Source organism: Mangifera indica, chromosome 18, assembly GCF_011075055.1.
Source record: "Mangifera indica cultivar Alphonso chromosome 18, CATAS_Mindica_2.1, whole genome shotgun sequence".
Classification (NCBI taxonomy): Eukaryota; Viridiplantae; Streptophyta; class Magnoliopsida; order Sapindales; family Anacardiaceae; genus Mangifera; species Mangifera indica.
The window spans coordinates 11,765,065-11,792,835 of NC_058154.1; the positions used below are offsets into that span (position 1 = coordinate 11,765,065).

The following is a 27,771-nucleotide window of genomic DNA, read 5'->3' on the forward strand; positions in this document are numbered from 1 at the left end:
ATGTCATCATATATTTGAATGATTTTAAATTAAAAATAAAGCAACATCTAATCATGTGATATCATATTACTCTTTGTTATAAAAACAATCAGTGAAATATTGTATATCTTTTCGTTCTCCAAAGTGTCATCCTCTTACGATTGACTTGGAGTCTACTCTGATAATGGGTTCCAAGTAAAATTACAAGTACTTGAAGATTCCCGGAAATTATTTGCAATTTTTCCAACCAAGAAAATATTCTATGAAATCTTAAAAAAAGTTAGAAAATTCAAAGTAAAGATTTTGCTTGTCCTCTTTTAGTTGACTTGGAGTCTACTCTATTAATGGGGGGGCCTACTAAAACTGGAAGTATTTGCATTTCTCGAAATTGTGTAATTAGAGATATTGTTAATCACTTGTTAAATGAAATATAGGATTTTTATTTATTGTATAATATTTTTCATTCTATTAAGCATATCAATTATAATCCATTTACTCTATTTTCATTTTCATAAGATTATGATTTTATTTCAAACTGTATTATAATATTTATTCAATTCATAAATTCTTTGTTGTAACAAAACAGAAAAAACTCTTGCACCCTCAATTTTAGAAAATGACAATTCAAACCTACCAATTTAGACCCAGGTTCCATGAGCAGGAAATTTCTAGTAAAACAGCAGGAAATTTCCTTTTCATCATTACATTGAATCATGAGTCAAAGAATTACTTTGATTTTTCAAGTCAGTGCACACACTAGGAAACTTCTTAGATGAAATAAAACAATGCTATAGTTGGTTTTAATGGTGATATCACCATGAAATCAATGGCATAAATAAAATCTTGAAAGAAAATTAGAAAATTCAAAACTTCGATTTTGTTGTCCTCATTAAATTCGTTTATTCAATATCTTTGAAAATCTTGCTTTATTAGCAAAGAGCAAGAAACTTCATGGAGCTTTTCTAGTAATTGTTTGGATTTGAATGGTTCCCAAGTTAACTTAGCAAAAAGCTGTATAAATATCAAACCATTGATAGTGTTCTGTTATGCATATTTCCTTAAAACAAATGAAGCAAACCATGAGAATAGTTGTTGCCTTTGTTTTCATCGCTGTAGCGACCATCAACATTAGCTTCTGTAAAGGAAGCTCTTCTGTTGGTTGCCTCCAAAGCGAGAGACTAGCACTTTTAAGGTTCAAGCAAGATCTCATTGATCCTGCAAATCGGCTTGTCTCTTGGACTTCTGATCATGGAGATTGTTGTACATGGTCTGGTATTGTCTGTGATAACTTGACGGGCCATGTGCTTGAGCTCAGCCTTAGAACTCCCCCAGAGAAAGAGGTTGTGTCTCCAGCTGAAGATGATGCTCGTGAGAGGTCAAAGTTGCATGGTAAGATAAATTCCTCTTTGCTTGATTTGAAGCATTTGCGTTCCTTGGACTTAAGCGATAATAATTTTGATGGAGCAGAGATTCCTAGATTTCTTGGATCTATGCAGAATTTAAGAAACCTTAATCTATCTCTGAATTCATTCCAGGGTATGATTCCTCCCCAACTTGGAAACCTCTCTACTTTACAGTATCTTGGCCTCGGTGGCACATTAGATGTGAAGAGTTTGTGGTGGTTATCTCGTCTTTCTTTGTTGAAGCATCTTGACTTGGATGGTGTGGATCTTAGCAATTGTTCTGATTGGTTGCAAGTGATACACACTCTCCCATCCTTAGTAGTGCTAAAGTTATCATACTGTATGCTTCATCACTTTCCTCCCCAACCTGTTGCAAATTTTTCATCTCTTGCCTCCCTTGATCTAAGTGGAAATCATTTTGAAGGTCCAATCCCTGATGGACTTCAAAACTTCACTTCCATTAGACATCTTGATTTATCTGGAAATGAATTCAATTCTTCAATGCCCAGTTGGTTGTACAGACTTAGAAACCTTGAGGAACTTTTCCTTTCAGACAATCGCTTGCAAGGCTCGATGGATGGCCTAGGAAACCTGTCTTCTATCAAAGCACTTGATCTCTCTCAAAATAATTTTGAAGGAGGAATGCCAGTATCATTTGGAAGACTTTGTAACTTGAGATCAATATCCCTCGGATGGGTCATACTGAATCAGGAAATATCTCAAGTGTTGAATATTTTCTTTAAATGTGTTGCAAAAGTTTTAGAGCATTTGAACTTGGCGGACACTCAACTTTTTGGCCCATTGACCAGCCAACTTGGACGTTTCAAAAATTTAAAATCTCTTTTTCTTGATTACAACTCAATTTCAGGTCCTATTCCAATGTCTTTAGGACAGCTTTCATCCTTAGAAATTCTACAATTTGCTTATAACCAATTCAACGAAACTCTTTCTGAAATCCACTTTAACAATCTCACAAGACTGATAGTTTTTGTTGCATCCGGAAATTCACTAATGTTGAAAGTCGGTCCTCAGTGGAGACCTCCGTTTAAACTTCTGTTCTTAGCATTAGGTTCTTGTCATTTAGGGCCTCATTTTCCATCTTGGCTTCGTACACAAACGAGTTTGGTTCAGCTTGATATATCCAACTCAAGCATTTTTGACACTATTCCACAATATTTGTTTAAATTTCCTTTAACATTTTTAAATCTCTCACACAACAAATTCTATGGGGAGATTCCAAATTTAATCCAGTCAACTCAACTTACTGTACTTCACTTGAATTCAAATAATTTAACAGGTCCTTTACCTCTAATACCCTTTAACATGCATTTACTTGATCTTTCCAACAATGCTTTGTCAGGATCAATTTTTCATGTTCTGTGTAATGAGATGAATAAGTCCAAAAATTTGATAGAAATACTCACCCTTCGTTTTAACTTTCTTTCGGGGGAATTACCTGATTGTTGGATGAATTGGCAACAATTAAAAGTTCTAAATTTAGAGAACAACAGATTTACTGGAACTCTTCCTCCTTCTATTGGGACTTTAATTTCTCTTCAATCATTAAACCTTCGCAAAAACAACTTTTTTGGGGAACTACCAGTGTCACTTCAGAATTGTACAAAAGTTGTTAAGCTTGATCTTGGTGAAAATGACTTTGTTGGAAATGTCCCTGCATGGATGGGAGAAAGATTTTCAAGAATAAAGATTTTGATCTTTCGATCAAATAAGTTTCATGGTCTTTTACCGAGGGAACTTTGCCGTCTCAGTTCTTTACAAATCATAGATTTGGCTGATAACAATTTCTCTGGAAACATTCCAAGGTGTATCAGTAACTTTAGTGCCATGATTAGAGAAAGTGAAATGCATGAAGATTTATCGTATTTTGCTGATGCAGATTATTCAGATTTTATGGAGGATGCATTGCTTGTGAATAAAGGCGTGCTGGCTGAATATAATACCATTCTAAAGTTGGTAAGAATGATAGATCTTTCAAAAAATAACTTCTCTGGAGAGATCCCTATAGAAGTGACAGATCTTTTAGAATTGCAGTCATTGAATCTGTCCCACAATTCTTTCACCGGGAAAATTCCAAGGAACATTGGTGCTATGAGTTTGTTAGAGTCCATTGATTTTTCTAGAAATCAACTTTCTGGTGAAATCCCACAAAGCATTTCAAAGCTGACATTTTTAAGTGTCTTGAACTTTTCCAACAACAAACTTTTTGGAAAAATTCCTTCAAGCACTCAACTGCAAAGCTTTAGTGCATCTTCTTATACTGGCAATGAACTTTGCGGTCCTCCTCTTTCTAATAATTGCACAGTAAGTGTTCCAACTTCCGGCGATCAGAACAGAGGAGAAAAAGAAGGTAATGAAGATGAAGTAGACTGGTTTTATGTAAGTATGGCTCTTGGATTTGTGGTGGGATTCTGGAGTTTTATAGGACCTCTATTCTTCAACAGGAGATGGAGGTGCATATATTTCCAATTCCTTTATCGGCAGCAGGACAAACTGAGCATTGTTGTAAGAAAATGTTACTAGAGTATTTGTGTTTCTCTTTTGACCTTTGAATGTATGGGGCTTATGTGTTTTGTTTTTTCTGCAAAAGGATGTTACTGGTGGTTATGGTATTTGAGATCAATAAATCATATTTGTATTAATTTCCATTTGAGTTATAACCACTCTTTCTCGCGAGCTCAAAATTTGAAGTAATAAATTCATTTTATCTATAAATTTTATTCTAGCCTTCTTTATTGCAAATTCATCTCATCTATAAAGCTTATCTTTAGTAACTCAAGCCTGCAACATTTGTTCATAATATAGCTTTAATCAAAAGCTCTAGAATAGAAGATCAAGACTTCTTTTTATGATGGTTTTAGAAATTTACTTATTATTGCGAATCATTTCAAGTTTCTCTCTTTTACACCTTGCCAGGAAGACACAGAATTTGTACTCTGTAAAATCTGTTGACTACAGCAACACAGGTGAATCCTAAGGTCAACTGGAGATAGGAAGTACTTTTGATAAATCAAAGACGGTCATATACATTGAATGAATAATGCCCCAACAAAGAAAATATGCCAACAAATGGAATTCTGAAACAATCTAAATGGCCTCAGTCAACACATACTCAAAGTTGACAGGACTGCAATGACATAAACCGAGGATTTGCAACTCAACCGTTGATGAACAAGCATAATCACATTTGTTTTTCCATATCAACTGTTTTTATTTTCATTTACCTTGAAAGATGGCACATAATATTCTCATGGGAAAAATGGCTTAAAGGCATAACATATATCCATGAACATCATAACTGTGTAGGATAGCAAAAGTGGAAAAGGAGATATATGATACCTTTTTGCACTTTATCTTTTGGGTATCCACGAAAGACATTTTGATTCAATACAATTTTATTGAAAGAGGAAACATTATGCTAAGTATCAGCTCCAACTAATGAGGTGATTGAAGACACACAGGGGAACTAATACCGTCATCTGCCATCTCTGCGGCCATCATCAATCATTGCAAGACCTTCCTGTATATCAAACAGTAAGGATTTATGAGTCCATTGCATCCAACAATACAGGTGACCAACCTAAGCAAAAAAAAAAAAAAAAAAAAAAAAATTTAGTAGTACAAAATATGAAGGCTAATGATAGCAAGAACTTACGGCTAACAATGAGTCAAGTGCATCAATGGCAAGACCAGTTGTCCACGAAAGCCATCTCTCTACCTCATCAACGGTTACAAAACCTTGAGCCAAAAAGAGCTGAAAGAGCAATGAACTCAGATATTTTTCAACTGGTAATACATTATTCCACTCAGAAGAGTAAAGAAATACAAATTTTTCATGTTGTTGCAGACATCCCAACAAGAATTTTGAATATGGAATCGTATAAAGAAAATGGTTATTACCTGGACCAACTCCAAAATTTGATTATGGTCTTTGTTCAACTCAGTAGGAACAAAGCGGACAAGCTTTTTCTTTCCAACGGAAGTCACCTCAAAACCACTACCCATTACCTGGAGAAATTTAAGCATTGGGTGCTTATTTATCAATCACCATAATTTTTTCAACATGAAATGTACCCAAAATAGGCTTAATTTCATTACCTCCAGCTTACTTATAGCACGCAAGCAGTCATCCTCAGAAACAGCCAGATACAGCTTACTTATATCATTCTGCATCAACCCGTTTCAACTGTTAGCTCAAACCATATTTTTCAGTATGTGATATTCAGCAAATAGATGATGTTAATATATCCATCAATCAAAAATCATATTTTTCGGGATCTTTTCTACCCTGAATTCATTTACTTTAGTTTTAATTCATTATAGTGAAAGAATACTGTGTTAGTGGGATGCTCGTACCCTTTTCAGGACACCGGCTGTTTCTGGGCAACGCCAAAAGCTTAATCATTGAATCATGTGGATGTCACCAGTACGATCACAAATTCTTCTAAGATAAGACTCTTTCCTCATATTTGAAACTATAAAGATATCCTTGAATATATGGTTAGACAAGAAGAAATATATGATAAAGATTTTCCTATTATAGGAACAGACATCCATCTAAACTTGGATCCGGATGGCTCACCCAAAACAAGATCTAGCACTTTTTGGCTAGCCCATAGGTTCACGTAGGTTTTAACTCAAGGGTCTAACTTCTTTTAGCTCAACCCGTCATGCTCAGACAAGTATTGAATCAAGAGACTCTGATGCCATATTAGAAATTTGGGATCTTTAGACTTGGAGTGTGGATAACATCTTTATTAAAGATGAGCTTTAACTTATTTTGGGTTCCAATTGTTAAAATGACTTAATCCAATCTAATCCAACAAATCAGATCATTTTTTACTTGTATGTAATTTATTATCATGTTTAGTGCCACAATATGTTTTCCTCCTTTGATTTGTATTCATTTACCATTATGTACCTTCTAGCTATGGCTTATGGGTAATTATTTTCCAAGCTATTGTGAAATTTGTCTTCTATTAGTATATATTTGCATCAAGTTTTATTCTGTGGATTAATTATTGATTTCTATAAAAAGAGTAAATTATTAATTTGCTTTGATGTTTACGTTCTTGTTATTTCCATATATGCTTGTGGGACTTCCATTGCATAAAGGTGCTTACAGGTACATGCTCTGCTACTCTATTGAGAGGTAGGATTTGCTGTGGTTCTTTGCTGCTTGGTCTACCTACTTTATAGCATGAATGTTAGTAAATTCTGCCATTTTGTACTATTTGTTTGATTGTTATGAAAATCTGTTTGAATTTCTCACGCTATCGGAGCTTCGTGGGATATGAGAATAGGCATTTTGTTGATTTTATACCTTTTGATTCTCAGTGTCATATACTGTTGATTGACTTGTGCATAAAATTTCAGAAATTATTGCTCGTTCATCATGTGGTCATGCTATCCTATCAAACTAAATAATACTGGTAAAAATCTACTGCAGGCATCTCCTGTTTTTACCTTCGCAAACCAGGCCGGGCTTCACATGCTTGAAACTACCCTGGTGGCCCTTCAGGACATTATAACAAGCATTTAACAATAATATTAAATGCTTGTTAATTTGCTTACCTACAAGTTATTACTACTTGATATGCCGAATCATGAAGTTGATGATTTCGTCTCCAGGAAACCAGGAAAGATGTGGTGGCAGTTAAAAAAGTTCATGATTCATTGGAAGAGAAGACAATTGAGCAGGAGCACTTAACTTATGCCAATAAGCTGGTATGTTGTAGCACTTTCTATTTTCCAGTCTATTTTTGTTGCTTTCCTAGGTGTTGACATTATTGATGTTTTCTGCCTTTCAATATGTATGGAGGCTAAGAATGCATTTAAAGCACTTTTGGTGCCTGCAAATGTTGTGTCTGACTGGACTTGGGATCAGGTAGTTTTCAGCTTGCTTAATTCATTTTTTATATTTTTAAATCTATGTTTCTGAGTTGATGTCAAATGAAACAGGCAATGAGAGTAATAATTAATGACAGAAGATATGCTGCACTAAGAACACGAAGCTGAGGAAAAAACAGGAAGCTGAGGAAAGACGAAGTAAACTGAAAAAAGCACAGGACGATTATTATAAAAAGAAGTTAGAAGTAAGTTTTTTTTGCTTCATGCATAGATCTCTTCCAACAGTAACAATAAATAGAATCTGTTAGGTACCTGGAGTCTGCAGCAGCTACTCAGAAGCTCTTCCCCTCCTGCTAGTGCGGTGGAGAAAGGAATTCCAGACTGAGTCTGTCGTGCGTTGAAGATTTGTTTTGTTTTCCTTTCCGATGTAACAGTGTTGTATTCAAATAAACATAACAAGAGAACAATAAACTTTTACTGAATCATTTCATCAAAAGAAGAGTTTGATTACATTGTACATCTATCATCCATATCAGAACAAATAAACAACTCTACGGGAATTTAACCAACAAGTAATACTCAAACTAGGATAATAACCTTCCCACCGAGAAGATCAAACAGGTACCACAAGCAAAACACAACAAAACGCAACAAAACCCTACACCCTCCAGCTTTCGAGAGGCTGGGACTCTCCCTCACTCTATTTCCTTCTTTTTCCCCTTTTTCTCTGCTTCCTCTCTCAGCTCCTTATTACTGGACTCCTTGCTGACGCCCAACCAATCCCCAAATGCCAACTCAGCGTCCCCTGTATTCACAACCTCCATCTCTTCCAACATACTCCTAATCTTTTGCTGCGTGTCTGTTATCCTCTCCGCCACTGGAATGCTGCCACCTGGAGTCCCCCTCGGCTGTTTACTATTATTGCTACCAACATTATCACTCACAGCTTTTGGACTGCTGCCTTCCGCTCCACTATCCTGCTTTCTGTTATTGTCATCAATGCCTTCTGTTGAATTCCAGATTTGCTCCTTCAAGGTCGCCCTTCTTTCTCTTCTTTTCCTCTTCACGTAGACCCGAGCCCTAACAGAATCCCTTCCACAGTCACATTCATTTTGGATGTGCTTGCAGGAGTCTCTAGAGCTATAAGATCATCCACAAGACGGAGGTTTATTTTTCACTGATAATGTCAATTTTTTTGCTATTGCTTGCATATACTATGGCCAATCTCATGTTAAATTATATGAACGACCTTTCAGCAAAGCAGTGACTATGTTTGAAAATGATGAGCGTTTCAAAGCTCTTGAACAAGAAAGAGATCGCAAGGATCTGTTTGATAATCATTTGGAGGAGCTCAAACAGAAGGTTCTCTTCCCTTGATCTCATTTGTTTATGGTAACTGTATATTGTGAACATGAGTGTTTCTTCTCCCCTCATCTGTAGGAATTTGAAATTGCTTCATCAGACAATACACTTTTTCTTCTTAGCGATAGTCTCCTAAGTGTTATGCAGATACTGTGGCAAAGATTTGGAGCATATGTATTTTTTGCATTTTGGTTAGAAACGAGTAAAGGCACAGGAGGAGCGCAAGCGAAATGTAATGGAGCATAGGAAATTTTTGGAATCACGTGACTTCATTAAGGTACCCTTTAGAAAGGTTGCATTTTGTCTTTATAGCTTTAGCTTATCATCTACTTTTGAACCCTTAACAAAATGATTTATCTTTCCAGGCAAGCAGCCTGTGGCGAAAAGTTCAAGACCGCTTAGAGGCTGATGAAAGATGTCACGTCTTGAGAAAATTGATCGACTGGAAATTTTTCAGATAATTTACTTCATTTGACTATTAAAAATACATTTTTAAGTTGAGCGAAGTTTGAGACTTTGTAACAGGAATATTTACGTGATTTAGAGAAGGAAGAGGAGCAATGAAAGCAAAGTCCATTCATTCATTCATTGTAATACTTTACTTGGTCATGCACAACAGCATATCCTCAAACCAAAAAAAAAAAAAAATAGAAAAACTTTTTAAAAATACTACAATTTTTTCCCCAAGGCAATTGAGAAAACGAGAAAACATATATCTCCATCTTTTTTTAACGAGAAGAGGACCAATGAAACTCCAAAAGCCAACCACAAATCCAGGTGCCATGCTCACATAGAACCAATCAACTTCATGTTCATTACCATTTCTATTTTCGTACTCAGGATTTGGAACAATCATAGTACAATTCTGAAGCGGAGGTCTACAAAGTTCATTGCTGATAAAAGAAGAGGCCTCAAAGCTTTGTAGCTGAGTGCTTGAAGGAATTTTCCCAATCAACTTGTTGTTGGATAAGTTCAAGCTACTCAAAGTTGTCAAATTTGACATACTCTCTGGGATTTCACCAAAAAGATAGTTTGCAGATAAATCAAGTGTCTCTATTGATCTCATGTGACCAATATTCTCAGGAATTGTTCCTGTATAAGAATTGTGTGACAAATTAAGTGTTTGTAATGCTCCCAGATTTGTCACTTTTTCAGGTATCTGGCCTGAGAAACTATTATGAGAGAGGTCGACAAGTCTTACCAGATTAAGAGTGGTGTGATATTCTAAAATACGCCCTTTTACCACAACAGATGTATCTTCAACAAAATCTTCTGATTCAACATCTGAACATACAATTCTGTTGCTGATTCCAGTGAAGTTTATTGTCACCAGGGCACTGATGTTGCTGATGCAGCTCGGTATTGTTCCAGAAAGGTTGTTGGAAGAAAGGTCCAGGATTTGTAAATTCACAAGATGGCAAAGTTCAGCGGGGAAAAGTCCGTGGAAATTATTCGAATGCAGGTTGAGAATCACCATATCTGAGAAAGAATTCCCAATCCATGTTGAAAGATTTCCAACCAACTGATTTTCACCAAAATCAAGTACCTGTAACTTTGTGCAATTTGTAAGAGATAAAGGCACTGCTCCAGAGAGGCTGTTCTTGCGAAGATGAAGGGACTCGAGAAAAGTCAAAGTTCCCATGGAGACAGGAAGGACACCACTGAAGTTATTGTTATCCAAATCCAGAACAGACAAGGATTGCAAATTCATCCAGCAATCAGGCAACTCTCCATATAAAAGATTATATCTAAGGTTGAGAATTCGAGTTGCCCTTGACCCATTTTTCCCATAACACAGAAAGTGGGACATAGATCCTCACAAACTATTATTGGAAAGATCTAATTGAACCAGATTGGAGGATGCCAGAGGCAATGGACCTGAAAATTTATTAGAACTAAAGTCAAGATACTTCAATTTGGTGACCTCACTCAAATTTGGAATCTTCTCACGGATTTGGTTGTTGGAGAGATTTAAAAATTCAAATTGGTGGATAGATTTCCAAAACGACTCAGGAATTGTATCTGAAATTCCTGCGTTTGATAAATCCAGAGAATATAAATATTTTTGTGAGTGAACCCATGAAGGAAATTGAAGCCCTAAATGACAAGATCCCAACTGTAAAGATTCAAGCTGAAAAGAAGGAACCCAATCAGGACTAACTTTCAGCACCAATGAGTTTTCATTTGCAGTAAACACAAGCAGCCTTGTGAGATTAGTAAAGTGAATCTGAGAAAGAGTTCCATTCAGTTGATTATTGGAAATATCTAGGAATTCTAATGATGAAAGTTCTCCTAAAGAAGATGGCATAGGACCAGAAATGGAGTTGTCATGCAAAACAAGAAACTGCAAACTTTGAAATTGCCCAAGTTGATCGGTAATCTGACCCCAAAGTTGATTGTAACTTAAATCTAATGACTCTAGTCTCTCAGAAACACATGTCGAGAGAATATCTAAGATCTCAGACATCTCTTGACTCAATCGAAGCTTTGTCAGAAAAACTGAGTGCAAATTGCAAAGTCTTCCTAATGATTTTGGAATTTTTCCCTCAAATCTATTGATGGAAAGATCAAGGAAATTGAGGGAAGTAAAGTTTCCAATAGCAGTAGAAATTGAACCTTGCAACATATTCCATCTTAAACCAAGATGCTTAAGATGGTTAAATGTGTACAACCAAGCGGGTATTGAAGAATTGAAACGGTTAATAGATAAATCAAGAAACTCAAGAGAAGTCAAGTTTTGAAGTCCATTGGGCATGGGATCTTGGAAATAATTAGATCTTAGATCAAGGTATACTAAATTACCAAGACCAAAAACCCAAGAAGGAATCAAAGTGTTCAATTCGTTGAAAGAAAGATCAAATTCGGTCAGGGATGAAAAATTTGCACTTGTTATACGAGGAAACTGACCAAGTTGACAATAGGGCAATCGTAACACTACAAGAGAAGGAAGTGTATTTATCACCTTCAATCGATTATCATTGACTCTGCAGAGATCCACGAAGTCCAAATCCAGATACTATTGGTTTTTAATGGAGATTTGTATGCAAAGAAAGCATGAAAAAACGCAAAAACAGAGGAGAAAAGAAGAAAAAAACAGAGTCGGAACGGAAGAAGTCTTTTTGGCTGTAAAAGGTCACTTCTTTTTTCATTACTTCAATAATACATTTATATACATCATATCTTACTTAATACAAATACATAGCAGCTCAAATTAAGCTCAACCATCCAATTTCTTACAAAGCAAACCAAAAGCTTACCTGCTCTAACAACTCCAAGCTGCATTGGTTACATTCCAACTAAATACAAACTAAAACAATTCAAAATGGATAAGAAAGTTTTTCAACATATTAAACAACAAAAACAAACTTATATTGGCTTTGTTTCAGAGCACTTGAGCACATCATCAATTTATCAAAAATAAATTCCAGCAACTGCAATCTTCACTCAGCTTCATTACTCCTCCTTGACAAACTTACTTACCATTCCCAATTTGTTCCTTAGTTGAACAAATTTATTTGTGCTAACAACCTTTGTCAACAGGTCAGCCAATTGCTCTTCTGAACTGCAGTGAATTAGCTGGATTTCAGATTCTTCTCCAGCTTGCCTTATTGCATGATACTTGATCTTAATATGCTTTGTTTTGCCATGAAAAACTGGATTTTTAGTTATAGCCACAACAGACTTGTTGTCACAATAAATAGGTGTTGCATTCATTTGTTTTTCATGCAAATCACCTAATATCTTTCTCAACCAAATGGTTTGATTTACTGCAGAAGCAGCAGCTATATATTCTGCTTCTACAGTAGATTGAGCAACAACACTTTGTTTTCTTGAATTCCAGCAGATTGATCCTGATCCAAGAGAGAAAATGTAACCAGAGGTGTTCTTTAAATCATCCATTGAGCCACCCGAGTCACTATTAACAAACCCATGTAAATTGGCCTCCAAATTTCTGTTGTATAATATTCTAAGATCAGCAGAGTTCTTAACATACCTGAGGACCCTTTTTGCTGCTTTAAAATGTTATTGGCTTGGTCTTTGCGTAAACCTTGAAAGCAAACTTGTTGCATACATTATATCAAGTCTAGTTGCTGTTAGATAAAGTAAACATCCTATCAAACTTCTGAAGACACCAGATTCAATTTCTGGAAATCCATCATTCTTTTTCAGTTTCTGACTTACTACAAGAGGATTGTCAACCTCTTTTGCATTCTCCATACCAAACCTTTTCACTAATTCCTTAGCATATTTCTGTTGGCTAATGAAAATACCAAATTCTGATTGCAAAACTTTAATGCCAAGGAAGAAATTGAGTCTTCCTAAGTCAGTCATTTCAAATGTATTTTGTATTTCTAATTTCAACCAAGTGATCAAATTTGCATTGTTACCTGTAATCAAAAGATCATCCACATAAATGGATACTATTAACACATTATCATTTTCTGACTTCACATATAATGTAGCTTCATTCAAGTTTTTCACAAAACCAAGCTTCATCAAATAAGTGTTACTCTACTATACCAGGCTCTTGGAGCTTGTTTCAGGCCATATAAGGCATTCTTCAGCAAACACACTTTCTTTTCATCTCCTTCTCTCACAAACCCAGGAGCCTGCTCTATGTACACTTCTTCATTCAAGTCACCATCGAGAAAAGTTGACTTAACATCTAATTAATGAAGAAACTAGCCTTTTGAGCAGCCAATGCAATTAGAAGTTTAATAGTATCAAACCTTGCAATTGGTGCAAATGTTTCAGAATAATCTTCACCCTCCTTTTGTGCATAACCTTTCACTACAAGCCTTGCCTTTAACTTGTTTACAGAACCATCAGCATTTAGTTTTGTCTTGTAAATCCACTTGACACCTAAAACATGTTTATCAAGTGACCTATCAACCAATTTCCAGGTTTCATTTTTCTGTATCATTTTTATCTTCTCCTGCATGGCTACCTTCCAACCAGAAAACTTTGAAGTTTCTTCATAATTGGTAGGTTCAATCATTGCCAAATTACACCTGTTATAAATATTAGCAAGTGATTTCATCTTGACTGCTTTATCTTCATCATCACTACTATTTTGCTGCTCACTTTCTGTTTTTCTTTCATTGTGCACAATTGGCTCTTCCTTTATCTTCCTTTGGGCTTCATTTATTTCCCAATTCCACACTGATTCTTTATCAAACTTTAAGTCTCTGTGAATGCCAATTTTACCATTTGAAGGATGATATACTTTATATGCCTTGGACTTGTCACTATAGCCTACTAACATACCTAACTCAGCCTTCTTGCTCAATTTTTCTCTCTTCACTTCTGGAATAAAACTCCAACAAACATAGCCAAATATTCTCACATAACTTACATTTGGCTTTGAATCAAACCAAGCTTCATAAGGTGTTTTATCTTTTAATGCTCTTGTGGGCAGCTTATTGAGCAAATGGACTATAGTATTTACTGCTTCTGCCCAAAATTTCTTTGGCAGATTGCTTTTAAACAAAAGACATCTTCCCATTTCCATAACAGTCATATTTTTCCTCTCACTCACCCCATTTTGTTAAGGAGTATATAGGACAGTGAGCTAGTGTTTGATGTCATTTTCCTTGCAAAATTTCTCAAATTTTTCATTAGTATACTCTCCTCCATTGTCACTTCTTATCATTCTTAGTTTGCATCCACATTCATTCTCTACAAACTTTTTGAAGTTCACAAACACATCAATAACTTCAGATTTTGTTTGATGAAATACACCCAACACATCCTACTAAAATCATCTATGAACAATACAAAATACTTACTACTATTTAAGGAATTTTCTGACATAGGGCCACACACATCAGTGTGCACTAACTCCAGCTTCTCCTTGGCCCTCTATGCTTTATTCCTTGGAAAAGCAAGCCTTGTTTGATTTCCCAATTGACAAATTTCACAAATTTTCCTTATCATTGCCACATTTGGCATTCCAACAGCAAGTTCTTTCTTAGCCATCAATTTGAGTCGATGTTCATGAAAATGACCTAATCTTTTATGCCATTTAACTGATTCATCATCATTACTAACAAGTGCTTGAGCAATCACATCATTTAGCTCTAAGCAAAAACTTCTATGCATCATATCTACCATCATTACTTCTACTCCTTTTGAGTCATACACATGACATTTTTTATTATCAAATTTTAGAGAATAATTATTTTCTAACATTTTACTAATACTCAGTATATTAAAAGCAATACCAAGAACAAGTAACACATCATTGATCAGTCTTGTACCTGAAATTGTTTTGATAGCCACTGTGCCCATTCCTTGCACTTGTAATAGCTCTCCATTTCCAATTTTGACATTGGAAATTTTGCTCTTTCTGAGGTTGATAAAAAGGCTTTTATCAAAAGTCATATGATTAGTGCATCCGCTGTCTAGTAGCCAATTTTGAGAATGAAATTGAGCATTATGACAGTCTACAGTAAACAACTACTCTTCAGAATGCTCCTCCTCTTCTTGCAAATTTTCAGCAACTTAAGCTTGCTGCTGAATTATTTTTCCTTTGTTCTTGCACACCTTTTCCATATGACCAAACTCTTTACATCCTCTATACTGAATCTCAGGTCTATACCAGCAATACTTTTCTGTATGGCTAGTGCAGACAAGGTGAGAATCTGCCTTTCTTTCCTCTTTGCCTCTTATCATATCCATCCTTCTTCTCATTTCCTTTCTTGTTAACATACTGCTTGTTTGAACTGAAACCAGCTTGTGTTTTTGATGATTGGGCTACTATAAATACTCCTTCAGAGATTGTAACATTGTCTCTAAAGGGTTGTCTCAATTCCACAGCTTGCAATGAATTGGACAATTTTGAAATGGTCATAGTGCTCATATCCTTTGAATCTTCCAAGGAGGAAATCTTTGCTTCAAATTTTTCTGGTAAACTTGCTAACACTTGCTCCACAACTTTACTTTCAGAAATGATTTCTCCAAGAAGAGTAAGTTGGTTCACTACCTTCATCAATCTATCAATAAAACCTTTAATTGATTCTTTATCTTTCATTCTTAGTAAAGCAAACTCTCTTTTGAAGTTGAAAATCTACATTTGCTTTGATTTTTCACTGGCATGGAACTCTAGTTTTAGCTTATCCCATGCCTCATTTGCTGTTTCACAGGCCATGATTTTTGCAAACATAATTTCTGAAATAGCAAAATGGATACAAGACAAAGCTTTGTACCTCTTTGTTGTCTCCTCAAAGTGATGTTTAATTTGGTTCAGTGTTGGATTCTCAGGTAGTGGATTTGGTTGCTTATCCACTTCAACTACATCCACAAATCGAAAGCTCTCAAATAGGCTTTCATTTTTATTGCTCAGGCTATATAGTTTTCACTAGAAAAAACTGGTGCAGTCATTCTTGTAAAGTTGTTGGAAGCCATGGTTACAATTTGAGTTCCTTCTTTCTAACACTTCTACAAATCTTCCTTGACACAAGCTCTTTCAAAGACAGAAAGCTCTGATACTAATTGTTGGTTTTTAATGGAGATTTGTATGCAAAGAAAGCATGAAAAAACGTAAAAACAAAGAAGAAAAAAAGAAAAAACAAAACTGGAACGAAAGAAGTCTTTTTGGTTGTAAAAGGTCACTTCTTTTTTCATTACTTCAATAATACATTTATATACATCATATCTTACTTAATACAAGTACACAACAGCTCAAATTAAGCTAAACCATCCAATTTCTTACAAAGCAAACCAAAAGCTTACCTGCTCTAACAACTCCAACCTGTATTGGTTACATTCCAACTAAATACAAACTAAAACAATTCAAAATAGATAAGAAAGTTTGTCAACATATTAAACAACAAAAACAAACTTATATTGGCTTTGTTTCATAGCACTTAAGCACATCTTCAATTTATCAAAAATAAATTCTAGCAGTTGCAATCTTCACTCAGTTTCATTAGATACTTCAATGATGAAAGACGAGACAACCACCAAAATTTCTCAATGTATGTATAGAAGTTGCTACCGAGGTCAAGATACTGCAGATTAGAGAGATTTCCAAGTTGGTGAGGAACACTTCCATTGAATCCATCGTTAGAGAGATTAAGATATCTTAATTTCTCAATTTAACCAAGAAATCCAGGTATCTGAATTCCTTCAAAATTATTATTGCTCAAGTCCAAGGAAACCAAATGCTTCAAATCAAACAAAGAGGGATTTATCTTTCCTCCCAACATTGACCTCAGATAAGCATCATATTCAACCTCAGATGTATGATCTTTCAAAGCAGGATTTCTAAGGTTGAGCTCAAGAACATGGCGAGTCAAGTTGTCATAGACAACACTAGCCCATTCACAACAATCTCCATCACCTTTCCAAGAGCCAAGCAGGTTGGTAGGATCTATGAGGTCATTTTTTAATCTTAAAAGTGCTTCTCTCTCACTTTGTATGCAACCTAGAAAAGAGCTTCCATTGAAAAAGCAAATGTTGATGGTTGCAATGGAAACTAACTACAGGAAAAGTGCTATAAGAATAGTACTCATGATTGGTTTCATCACATGGGAGCGTTCGAAACGGAGTACTATATATTTATAGTTAACATATAACAAAGTCCGCACACTAGGAAACTTCTAAGACAAAATCAAACAAGCTATAGTTTGTTATGATATAATAATATTAATATCATATCTCCTCATATTTCATTGTCATGACTTTTTGAAGAGTACTAGAGAGTAGAAGTCTTTTACAATTATTTAGTTTGAATTTATGACCTAACACATAGAAATTTTTTTAAGTTATAACCACACTTTCATGCAGCTCAAAATTTGAAGTTGTATATGTTGAACAAGAGTGATGCTTACAAAATAATAATTTTATTAATGTTCAAAAATTACAAAGTTGTACAAACTCACACTTACACAAAAACTCACACCACTCACTCACAGAACAATAATTTTGAATTCATTTCATCTATAAAGCTTACCCTTAGCAAGTAAAGCCTCCTTTTAACAGTATAAACAATTGAAATTAATAAATTCATGTTATCTATAAATTTCATTCTAGCCTTCTTTATTTTAAATTCATGTTATCTATAAAGCTTATCCTTTGTAAGTTAAGCCTGCAATATGACCTGAAACTATAAAGATAATCTTCAATATATGATGAATATTTTCATGCTTCAAGGACTTATGTTGCTTCTCCCTTTAATATGACCTGATTCTAGTTCTTTCCCTTTAATATGAGCTTAATTAATAAGTATTAGAATATAAACCCATGGTTCATTTGTCAATAGATCCTTGTTTATTCAACTCGGAAGTTTGAGTAATCCTGACAGGGAATTATTAATGGAATCTTGCCAAGGCAGAAGTTAGAAAAATCAAGGGAAATTTAAATTTTTACCATTATATGTATATACAATTTTATCACACTTTTAAAAAATTAAACATTTATACTACAAAGATAACATAATGCATAAATTACTTTTATCTTCAACCTTGAGTAAAAGTAGAGTTAGCGAGATTGTCAACTTGCCAACCCTTGGCTATCTCGCCAACCTATTATCCCATAGACACACAATTCAAAATTTGAGTTCGTTCTTGATTTTTTTCGACTAAAAACCTTTTATTATCACCCACCAAACCATAAATCTAACTAAAAAATCTAACTATCAACAATCAACCATCCAGAATTTGAGTTCATTATTGATATCTTTACATGGACAAAAGAAATATGCTCACGGGATATATGACAGAAATGCAAGAGTTTTTGTGTGATCAAATAATAGAGAGATTGACGTTCACACGTGAACAAGAACCACCAACAATAATTGGTCAAATAAGGGTTGTTTTTGAAATTCTTCTCAATTTGTGGTAAAAAATTTTATATGTCTATATGTGTGGTAATTTTGTATATAAGGTTGATTTTTTTGGCAAAAATTTAAATATTCCAAAAATCAAACCCTTTCTATGTATGTCTTCTTTTAGTTGCCTTAAAGTCCACTCTGTTTAGGGGACCTACTCAATTAACAAGTATTGGAAAATTCTTGTAAATTTAGGTCAGGTTTTGATGGGTCTAATCAATCAATCAGATCAGTGATATCACCATGAAATCAATGGCATAAATAAAATTATATATAGTTATATATTAAATATATATTGTGTTGTTTTTTTAAGAAGCAAGAAAACAATAAAATTATCTACACAATTCATGTGTATAATTTTATCTACAATTAATGATATATTATCATGTGATTAAGTATTATTTTATCTTCAAATTTAAAATATTCAACACATGATGAAATGTCATTGATTGTATATATAACATTACTCACAAGAAAAAGTGGCCAGTAAGTCGACAAATTTTTGCGAAAGCTATATTTTATTTTTATTAAGCATATTTATATATAGAAAATACAAAATAGAGTTTCTCTGCAATCTCTTCACGACAGGCTCATAATTATAAGCCAGCTTCTCAACATTTTCTCTATGACAAGCTTCTGATTATGAACCGTAAATTGATTCTCTACAATTTCTCCATGACAAATTACTCGAAACATGAAATTAACATAAAATAATACTTGACTAAGTACAGCAAGGCTTCACATATCTTATTTTGAATATCAACAAACAAACTGAAAATAAAATAAAATAAAATAATAATTGAGCTTCTAGAAGGATGCCAATGGTTAACATTTTGAATAACATTAAACATCAATTTATCTAGTCCTATGGTATCTATGACCAATCACATGCAAAAGAGTACTTTCATCCTTAACATATAACCAAATTGACCAGATACAATTCAACCGGTACAACCTCTTAGTCAATCCGATCCAATGAAAAACATATTTTTCCCCTAGCATAGATGGGACTAAACATTGGGTTCTAGTCAAACTGGTTTAACCTACCAATCTGATCTTTGTTTTAAAGCAATAATAATGATGCTGAAGAACAATAAGCTCTAATGGAAGGAAAGTAGTATAACTTTTAAGGGCCATTTGGTTGGAGTATTTTAGAGATTACCTTAGTAATCTATCTTTCATTACTTACATTACCTTGTTTGATTTGTCAGTAATAAAATATTACACTAATCTTCTATTACAATGCTGACGTGGCAAATAATATAGGTGATAATCTGATTACCACCTTTACCTTAGGTGTTAAAATATTACCAAGATAATCTTAATTTTATTACAATTATATTATTATTTATTAATTTTTTTAAGACAAAAATAAATTTATTTTTAATTAATATAACAAATAATGTAAAAAATATTTAAAAATAATTATATTCAAGGGCATTTAAGTAAAATAATTTACTAGTATTCTTTTATACCATTTATTTTTACTAAATTTTATCAAATATAATAATCATTTATACCCAGTAATTTTCTAAGTAATCTATCATCAAGATAATCTCCCTATTTTGGTAATAAAACATTACTCAAACCAAATGCTCCCTTAGAAAAGTGTTTCTATGTGGAATGACAAAAGCCTTATCATACTGAATCAATTCTTTCTCACAAGTAAAACCATAATTGCCTCATAGATGCCCATTTTTTTAAGCACCATATATTTGAAATTAAACAGAAAACCTTGAGGTTATGTATGAAGACCTCTCCTCTGCAGTAAATTGATTTAACAACATCCAATGAAATATTTAATTTCTTTCCGTTCTCCAAAATGCTGTTCTTTTATAATTGACTTGGAGTCTACTCTATTAATGGTTCCTGCTAAAATTACAGGTACTTGAAGATTCCTGGAAAATAATTTGCAATTTTTCAAACTGAGAAAATATTCTATGAAATCTTGAAAGAAAGTTAGAAAATTCAAAGTTTGATTTTGTTGTCCTCTTTTAAATGACTTGGAGTACACTCTGATAATGGGGCTTGCTAAAACTAGAAGTATTTGCATCTTTTCCGAATTGTGTAATTAGATTTTATTGATCATGTTTTAGGTACTGATAGGAATGTCAATTGACTTGGAAGTCAAAACCTTCACTTATTTTTCCTTATAATTAATTGACAAAGAGAGCACGGGATTAAATATCACTGAAATCTTGCTACACTAATAAAGAGCAAGAAACTTCATGGAGCTTTCCTACTAATTGTTTGGATTTGAATGGTTCCCATGTTAAGCTAGCAAAAATCTGTATAAATATCAAAAAACTGTATAAACAATTTAACGGAACCCTTTTTGAAATCCATTTTAAGAATCTCACAAGACTAATAGGGTTTGAAGCATCTAGAAATTCACTAATATTGAGAGCTGGTCCTCAATGGAGACCTCCGTTTAAACTTTTGTATTTAGGATTAGATTCTTGTCATTTAGGGCCTCATTTTCCATCTTGGAATAGTTCAAAAAGGAGTTTGATTTACCTTGATATATCCAACTCAAACATTTTTGACACTACTCCACAATATTTGTTTAAATTTCCAACAACATTTTTAAATCTCTCGCACAACAAACGCTATGGGGAGATTCCGAATTTAATCCAGTTAACTCAACTTGATTTACTTGACTTGAATTCAAATAATCTACCAGGTCCTTTACCTCTCTTACCCTTAAAAATGTGTGTACTTGATCTTCCCAAATGCTTTGTTAGGATCAATTTTTCATGTTCTGTGTAATGAGATGATTAAGTCCAAAAGTTTGATACAAATATCCACCCTTAGTTATAACTTTTTGTCGGGGAAATTACTTAATTGTTGGATGAATTGACAACAATTAGAAGTTCTAAATTTAGATAACAACAGATTTAGGGGAACTCTTCCAACTTTAATTTCTCTTCAGTTATTAAACCTTCGCAAAAACAACATTTTTGGGAAAATACTTTTATCACTTTAGAACTGTATAGAGTTAGTTCACTTGATCTCAGTGAAAATGAATTTGTTGGAAGTGTCCCTGCATGGATAGGACAAAGATTCTCAAGGACAAAGTACCATGGAAACTCATAATGGGATGTGTTTCCATGTTTCGGACACGTTTTCGTTTTTAAAACTCTCCGAAACTTGGACAAAACATTTCAGGTTATTTTGAAATTTTTGAAAAATTTTGAAACATGTTTCTTTAAAAGAAAAATCATAAAATTAATTAAACACACATCTTTTGTATTTTCAAACTTGAAATATCTTTAAATCTTGTACTGAATTCACCTCCTCTCCACTCTTCAATGTGTTAATCATCTTCTCTCCAACATGTTATAGAAATTGGTATGTATTATTGTTTTTTTCTTAAATATCAACATGTACTTACTTAAGAACAATTTACAATAAATTTTATGATTATATTTTATGATATTTTTTTTCTTCATTCTTTTTTTATTATTTATTTTTATATTATACAAGTTTATGTATTTTTGTTATAAAAATTTGGTATTTATAAAAAAAAAAAAATTTATATTTTTCATATTCATAAGTTTCCCCAAGTTTTTGTTTTCTATATTTTTTAAAAAATGTGTTTCCATGTTTCTGTTTTCGCGTTTCCGTTTTCATGCTACATAGCTCAAGGGTAATTATTCTCAGCCTTCGATCAAATAAGTTTCATGGCCCTCTACCGAGGGAACTTTGCCACCTCAGTTCACTACAAATCTTAGATTTGGCTGATAACAATTTATCTGGAGACATACCAAGGTGTATTAGTAACATCCGTGCCATGATGAGAGAGGATGAAATAGATAATTGGAATAAACTGAAATTATTTATGGAATCTTGAAAAGGCAGAAGTTAGAAAAATCAAACCCTTTATAGAAGTTAGAAATTTACAAGTATTTGAAATTTCTTGTATATTTAGGTTGCCAATGCGAAAATCTAAGTCCAAGTCTTGATCAGTCGGTCGGGCATGTATGTCACCATAAAATCAATGGCATAGATAAAAGGGAAATTTTAAAAAATGGCCAAAATGCCCTCCCATTAAGCAAAAATACCCAAAATCACTATTTTCAAGCCAAAATACCCAAAATCACTGTTCCAAAAAAAAAATTGCCTATAACTTTTTTTAATACCAAAACTACCCTTCCCCTCATATTTATATAACTCTCCCACTTACTATGGGGTTTTAATGTAATTTTAGATAAATATGAGAGGTTTTTGGATATTTTATATTATAAAGGCATTTTGATATTTATTTATTTATTTCAAACTTTTTCTAAAATGTCAAAATTACCCTTCTCTTCATTTATATAACTCCCCTCACTCATTATGGGGGTTAAAAAATTTTAGATAAATATGAGGGGTTTTTGGATATTTTATATTGTAAAGGCATTTTCATTTTTCAACTTTTTGAATTCAAATTTCAGTTTCGTTTTTTCGAATTTCACCATTTTACGATATATCGATTCGTATTTTTCAGATTTCTGAAGAATTTTCCGTTTGTTGCCATTATAGAGTTTTTCAACTTTGACAATTCGAATTTCAGTTCCGTTTTTTCGGATTTCATCGTTTTACGAGATATCGACTCGTGTTTTTCAGATTTCCGAAGGATTTTTCGTTTGTTGCCATTCTAGGGTTTTTCAACTTTTAGAATTCGAATTTCAGTTTCGTTTTTTCGGATTTCACCGTTTTACGAGATATCGACTCGTATTTTTCAGATTTCTGAAGGATTTTTCGATTGTTGTCATTCTAGGGTTTTTCAACTTTTAGAATTCGAATTTTAGTTCAGTTTTTTCAAATTTCATCGTTTGACGAGATATCGACTCGTATTTTTCAGATTTTCGAAGGATTTTTCGTTTGTTGCCATTCTAGGGTTTTTCAACTTTTAGAATTCGAATTTCAGTTTCGTTTTTTCAGATTTCACCGTTTTACGAGATATCGACTCGTATTTTTCAGATTTCTGAAGGATTTTTCGATTGTTGTCATTCTAGGGTTTTTCAACTTTTAGAATTCGAATTTTAGTTCAGTTTTTTCGAATTTCACCGTTTGACGAGATATCGACTCGTATTTTTCAGATTTCTGAAGGATTTTCCGTTTGTTGCCATTCTAGGGTTTTTCAACTTTTAGAATTTGAATTTCAGTTCCGTTTTTTCAGATCTCACCGTTTGACGAGATATCGACTCGTATTTTTCAGATTTCTGAAGGATTTTCCGTTTGTTGCCATTCTAGGGTTTTTCAACTTTTAGAATTTGAATTTCAGTTTCGTTTTTTCAGATTTCACCGTTTTACGAGGTATCGACTCGTATTTTTCAGATTTCTGAAGGATTTTTCAATTGTTGCCATTCTAGGGTTTTTCAACTTTTAGAATTCGAATTTTAATTCAGTTTTTTCGAATTTCACCGTTTGAAGAGATATCGACTCGTATTTTTCTGATTTTCGAAGGATTTTCCATTTGTTGTCATTCTAGGGTTTTTCAACATATAGAATTTGAATTTCAGTTCCGTTTTTTCTGATTTCACCGTTTTACGAGATACCGACTCGTATTTTTCAGATTTCTGAAGGATTTTTCGATTGTTGCCATTCTAGGGTTTTTCAACTTTTACAATTCGAATTTTAATTTCATTTTTTTGAATTTCATCGTTTTACGAGATATGGACTTGTATTTTAGATAAATTTTAGATAAATATGAGGGGTTTTTGGATATTTTATATTGTAAAGGCATTTTCATTTTTCAACTTTTTGAATTCGAATTTCAGTTTCGTTTTTTCGAATTTCACCATTTTACGATATATCGATTCGTATTTTTCAGATTTCTGAAGAATTTTCCGTTTGTTGCCACTATAGAGTTTTTCAACTTTGACAATTCGAATTTCAGTTCCGTTTTTTCGGATTTCATCGTTTTACGAGATATCGACTCGTATTTTTCAGATTTCCGAAGGATTTTTCGTTTGTTGCCATTCTAGGGTTTTTCAACTTTTAGAATTCGAATTTTAGTTTCATTTTTTCGGATTTCACCGTTTTACGAGATATCGACTCGTATTTTTCAGATTTCTGAAGGATTTTTCGATTGTTGTCATTCTAGGGTTTTTCAACTTTTAGAATTCGAATTTTAGTTCAGTTTTTTCAAATTTCATCGTTTGACGAGATATCGACTCGTATTTTTCAGATTTTCGAAGGATTTTTCGTTTGTTGCCATTCTAGGGTTTTTCAACTTTTAGAATTCGAATTTCAGTTTCGTTTTTTCAGATTTCACCGTTTTACGAGATATCGACTCGTATTTTTCAGATTTCTGAAGGATTTTTCGATTGTTGTCATTCTAGGGTTTTTCAACTTTTAGAATTCGAATTTTAGTTCAGTTTTTTCGAATTTCACCGTTTGACGAGATATCGACTCGTATTTTTCAGATTTCTGAAGGATTTTCCGTTTGTTGCCATTCTAGGGTTTTTCAACTTTTAGAATTTGAATTTCAGTTTCGTTTTTTCAGATTTCACCGTTTTACGAGGTATCGACTCGTATTTTTCAGATTTCTGAAGGATTTTTCAATTGTTGCCATTCTAGGGTTTTTCAACTTTTAGAATTCGAATTTTAATTCAGTTTTTTCGAATTTCACCGTTTGAAGAGATATCGACTCGTATTTTTCTGATTTTCGAAGGATTTTCCATTTGTTGTCATTCTAGGGTTTTTCAACATATAGAATTTGAATTTCAGTTCCGTTTTTTCTGATTTCACCGTTTTACGAGATACCGACTCGTATTTTTCAGATTTCTGAAGGATTTTTCGATTGTTGCCATTCTAGGGTTTTTCAACTTTTACAATTCGAATTTTAATTTCATTTTTTTGAATTTCATCGTTTTACGAGATATGGACTTGTATTTTAGATAAATTTTAGATAAATATGAGGGGTTTTTGGATATTTTATATTGTAAAGGCATTTTCATTTTTCAACTTTTTGAATTCGAATTTCAGTTTCGTTTTTTCGAATTTCACCATTTTACGATATATCGATTCGTATTTTTCAGATTTCTGAAGAATTTTCCGTTTGTTGCCACTATAGAGTTTTTCAACTTTGACAATTCGAATTTCAGTTCCGTTTTTTCGGATTTCATCGTTTTACGAGATATCGACTCGTATTTTTCAGATTTCCGAAGGATTTTTCGTTTGTTGCCATTCTAGGGTTTTTCAACTTTTAGAATTCGAATTTCAGTTTCATTTTTTCGGATTTCACCGTTTTACGAGATATCGACTCGTATTTTTCAGATTTCTGAAGGATTTTTCGATTGTTGTCATTCTAGGGTTTTTCAACTTTTAGAATTCGAATTTTAGTTCAGTTTTTTCAAATTTCATCGTTTGACGAGATATCGACTCGTATTTTTCAGATTTTCGAAGGATTTTTCGTTTGTTGCCATTCTAGGGTTTTTCAACTTTTAGAATTCGAATTTCAGTTTCGTTTTTTCAGATTTCACCGTTTTACGAGATATCGACTCGTATTTTTCAGATTTCTGAAGGATTTTTCGATTGTTGTCATTCTAGGGTTTTTCAACTTTTAGAATTCGAATTTTAGTTCAGTTTTTTCGAATTTCACCGTTTGACGAGATATCGACTCGTATTTTTCAGATTTCTGAAGGATTTTCCGTTTGTTGCCATTCTAGGGTTTTTCAACTTTTAGAATTTGAATTTCAGTTCCGTTTTTTCAGATCTCACCGTTTGACGAGATATCGACTCGTATTTTTCAGATTTCTGAAGGATTTTCCGTTTGTTGCCATTCTAGGGTTTTTCAACTTTTAGAATTTGAATTTCAGTTTCGTTTTTTCAGATTTCACCGTTTTACGAGGTATCGACTCGTATTTTTCAGATTTCTGAAGGATTTTTCAATTGTTGCCATTCTAGGGTTTTTCAACTTTTAGAATTCGAATTTTAATTCAGTTTTTTCGAATTTCACCGTTTGAAGAGATATCGACTCGTATTTTTCTGATTTTCGAAGGATTTTCCATTTGTTGTCATTCTAGGGTTTTTCAACATTTAGAATTTGAATTTCAGTTCCGTTTTTTCTGATTTCACCGTTTTACGAGATACCGACTCGTATTTTTCAGATTTCTGAAGGATTTTTCGATTGTTGCCATTCTAGGGTTTTTCAACTTTTACAATTCGAATTTTAATTTCATTTTTTTGAATTTCATCGTTTTACGAGATATGGACTTGTATTTTTCAGATTTTCGAACGAGATCTTGACATGCTTATACTCAATTTTGTTTTTTATATGATTCTTCATTGTTATACTTCAGGTTTATGTAACCGATATATTTTTATTATTGTTTTAAATGTGTAATTGTATTGTCATTTGATGTAATAAATTTAGTGTTACTTTATTTCAGTATTACTTTATTTTCTCTAATTGTTTCAATTGTGTAAATGTTTGAGTAATCATACGTTTTTATTGTTTTTTCATGATAAGATTATTTAAAAAATGAAATCAAATACGATACACATTCATATATAACCACAAATAAAGTATATCATACACATATGCACATACAATAAATATATACATCTAAACATAGGAATAACGCTAAATATATGCATCAATATCCCGCAGAATTTGGTTTCGGGTAAACGAAGGAAGGACCCGAAACATGTCCTCTCAAATAGTCGCAGCTGTCGAGGGGTCAATGTAGAAGAAATCCGGGATAATGTAGTACGCTGTGCACGAGATATCGCATCTGCCCGAAAGTGTTTGGACTCGTCGGGAATGCGCAGCTCTGTGTCAACCCGTCTTCTTTTGCGAGAAATATCCTGTAACAATCATATAAAATTTGTTAGACATTCATAAAAATAAATATGTAAACAAATGTATTAGTGAAAAAAACATAAAAAGATGAGAAATACTAAATAATTAAAAAGGAAATGACAAAACTTAACAAATAAGAACTGAAATTCGAGTTCTATACGTTCAACTGCCGTAGAATGTTAACAATCTAAAAAGTTATCATGAAATGACGAAAAATAGAAAAAACGAAACTGAAATTCAAATTGTGTAGGTTGAAATACCTTGAAGTGACGATAATCAGAAATTGTTCGAAAATTTTAAAAATATGAATCTATACATCCTAAAATAGTGAAATTCGAAAAAACGGAAATGAAAAGCGAATTCTATACGTTGAAATACATAAAAGGCACAATAATCAAAAAATGGTTCGAAAATCTTGAAAATACGAATCGATATATCCTAAATTGGTAAAATTTGAAAAACGGAACTGAAAATCGAATTCTGTACGTTGAAACACCTTAAAGTGACCATACTCAGAAAATCATTCGGAAATC

The 27,771-nt window shown here is 33.2% G+C and overlaps 3 protein-coding genes across 4 annotated transcripts; 1 reads left to right on the plus strand and 2 right to left on the minus strand.

The window, feature by feature from the left end:
• The first annotated feature begins 882 nt into the window (after nt 1-882).
• Nucleotides 883-4,038, plus strand: LOC123201647 (receptor-like protein EIX2). Of its 2 annotated transcripts, XM_044617238.1 has the most exons (2): nt 884-1,368; nt 1,515-4,038. In XM_044617238.1, exons 1-2 carry the CDS (start codon nt 1,279-1,281, stop codon nt 3,921-3,923), a joined length of 2,499 nt encoding a protein of 832 aa, XP_044473173.1. In that variant the 5' UTR covers nt 884-1,278; the 3' UTR covers nt 3,924-4,038. The 2 variants fall into 2 exon arrangements, with proteins under 2 accessions (XP_044473172.1, XP_044473173.1); XM_044617237.1 differs by having other exon boundaries at nt 883-4,038.
• A 453-nt stretch (nt 4,039-4,491) lies between these two features.
• LOC123201335 (vacuolar protein sorting-associated protein 22 homolog 1-like) lies at nt 4,492-5,892 on the minus strand. Its single transcript, XM_044616788.1, has 5 exons — nt 5,757-5,892; nt 5,499-5,567; nt 5,301-5,408; nt 5,056-5,154; nt 4,492-4,920 (listed from the first exon to the last, which is right to left on the minus strand). The coding sequence occupies exons 3-5, from the start codon at nt 5,403-5,405 to the stop codon at nt 4,876-4,878; spliced, it is 249 nt and encodes an 82-aa protein (XP_044472723.1). The 5' UTR covers nt 5,406-5,408; nt 5,499-5,567; nt 5,757-5,892; the 3' UTR covers nt 4,492-4,875.
• A 2,053-nt stretch (nt 5,893-7,945) lies between these two features.
• On the minus strand, nt 7,946-10,422 carry LOC123201747 (receptor-like protein EIX1). The gene is made up of 2 exons (XM_044617306.1): nt 9,410-10,422; nt 7,946-8,390 (listed from the first exon to the last, which is right to left on the minus strand). The coding sequence occupies exons 1-2, from the start codon at nt 10,420-10,422 to the stop codon at nt 7,946-7,948; spliced, it is 1,458 nt and encodes a 485-aa protein (XP_044473241.1).
• Between the last annotated feature and the right edge of the window lie 17,349 nt (nt 10,423-27,771).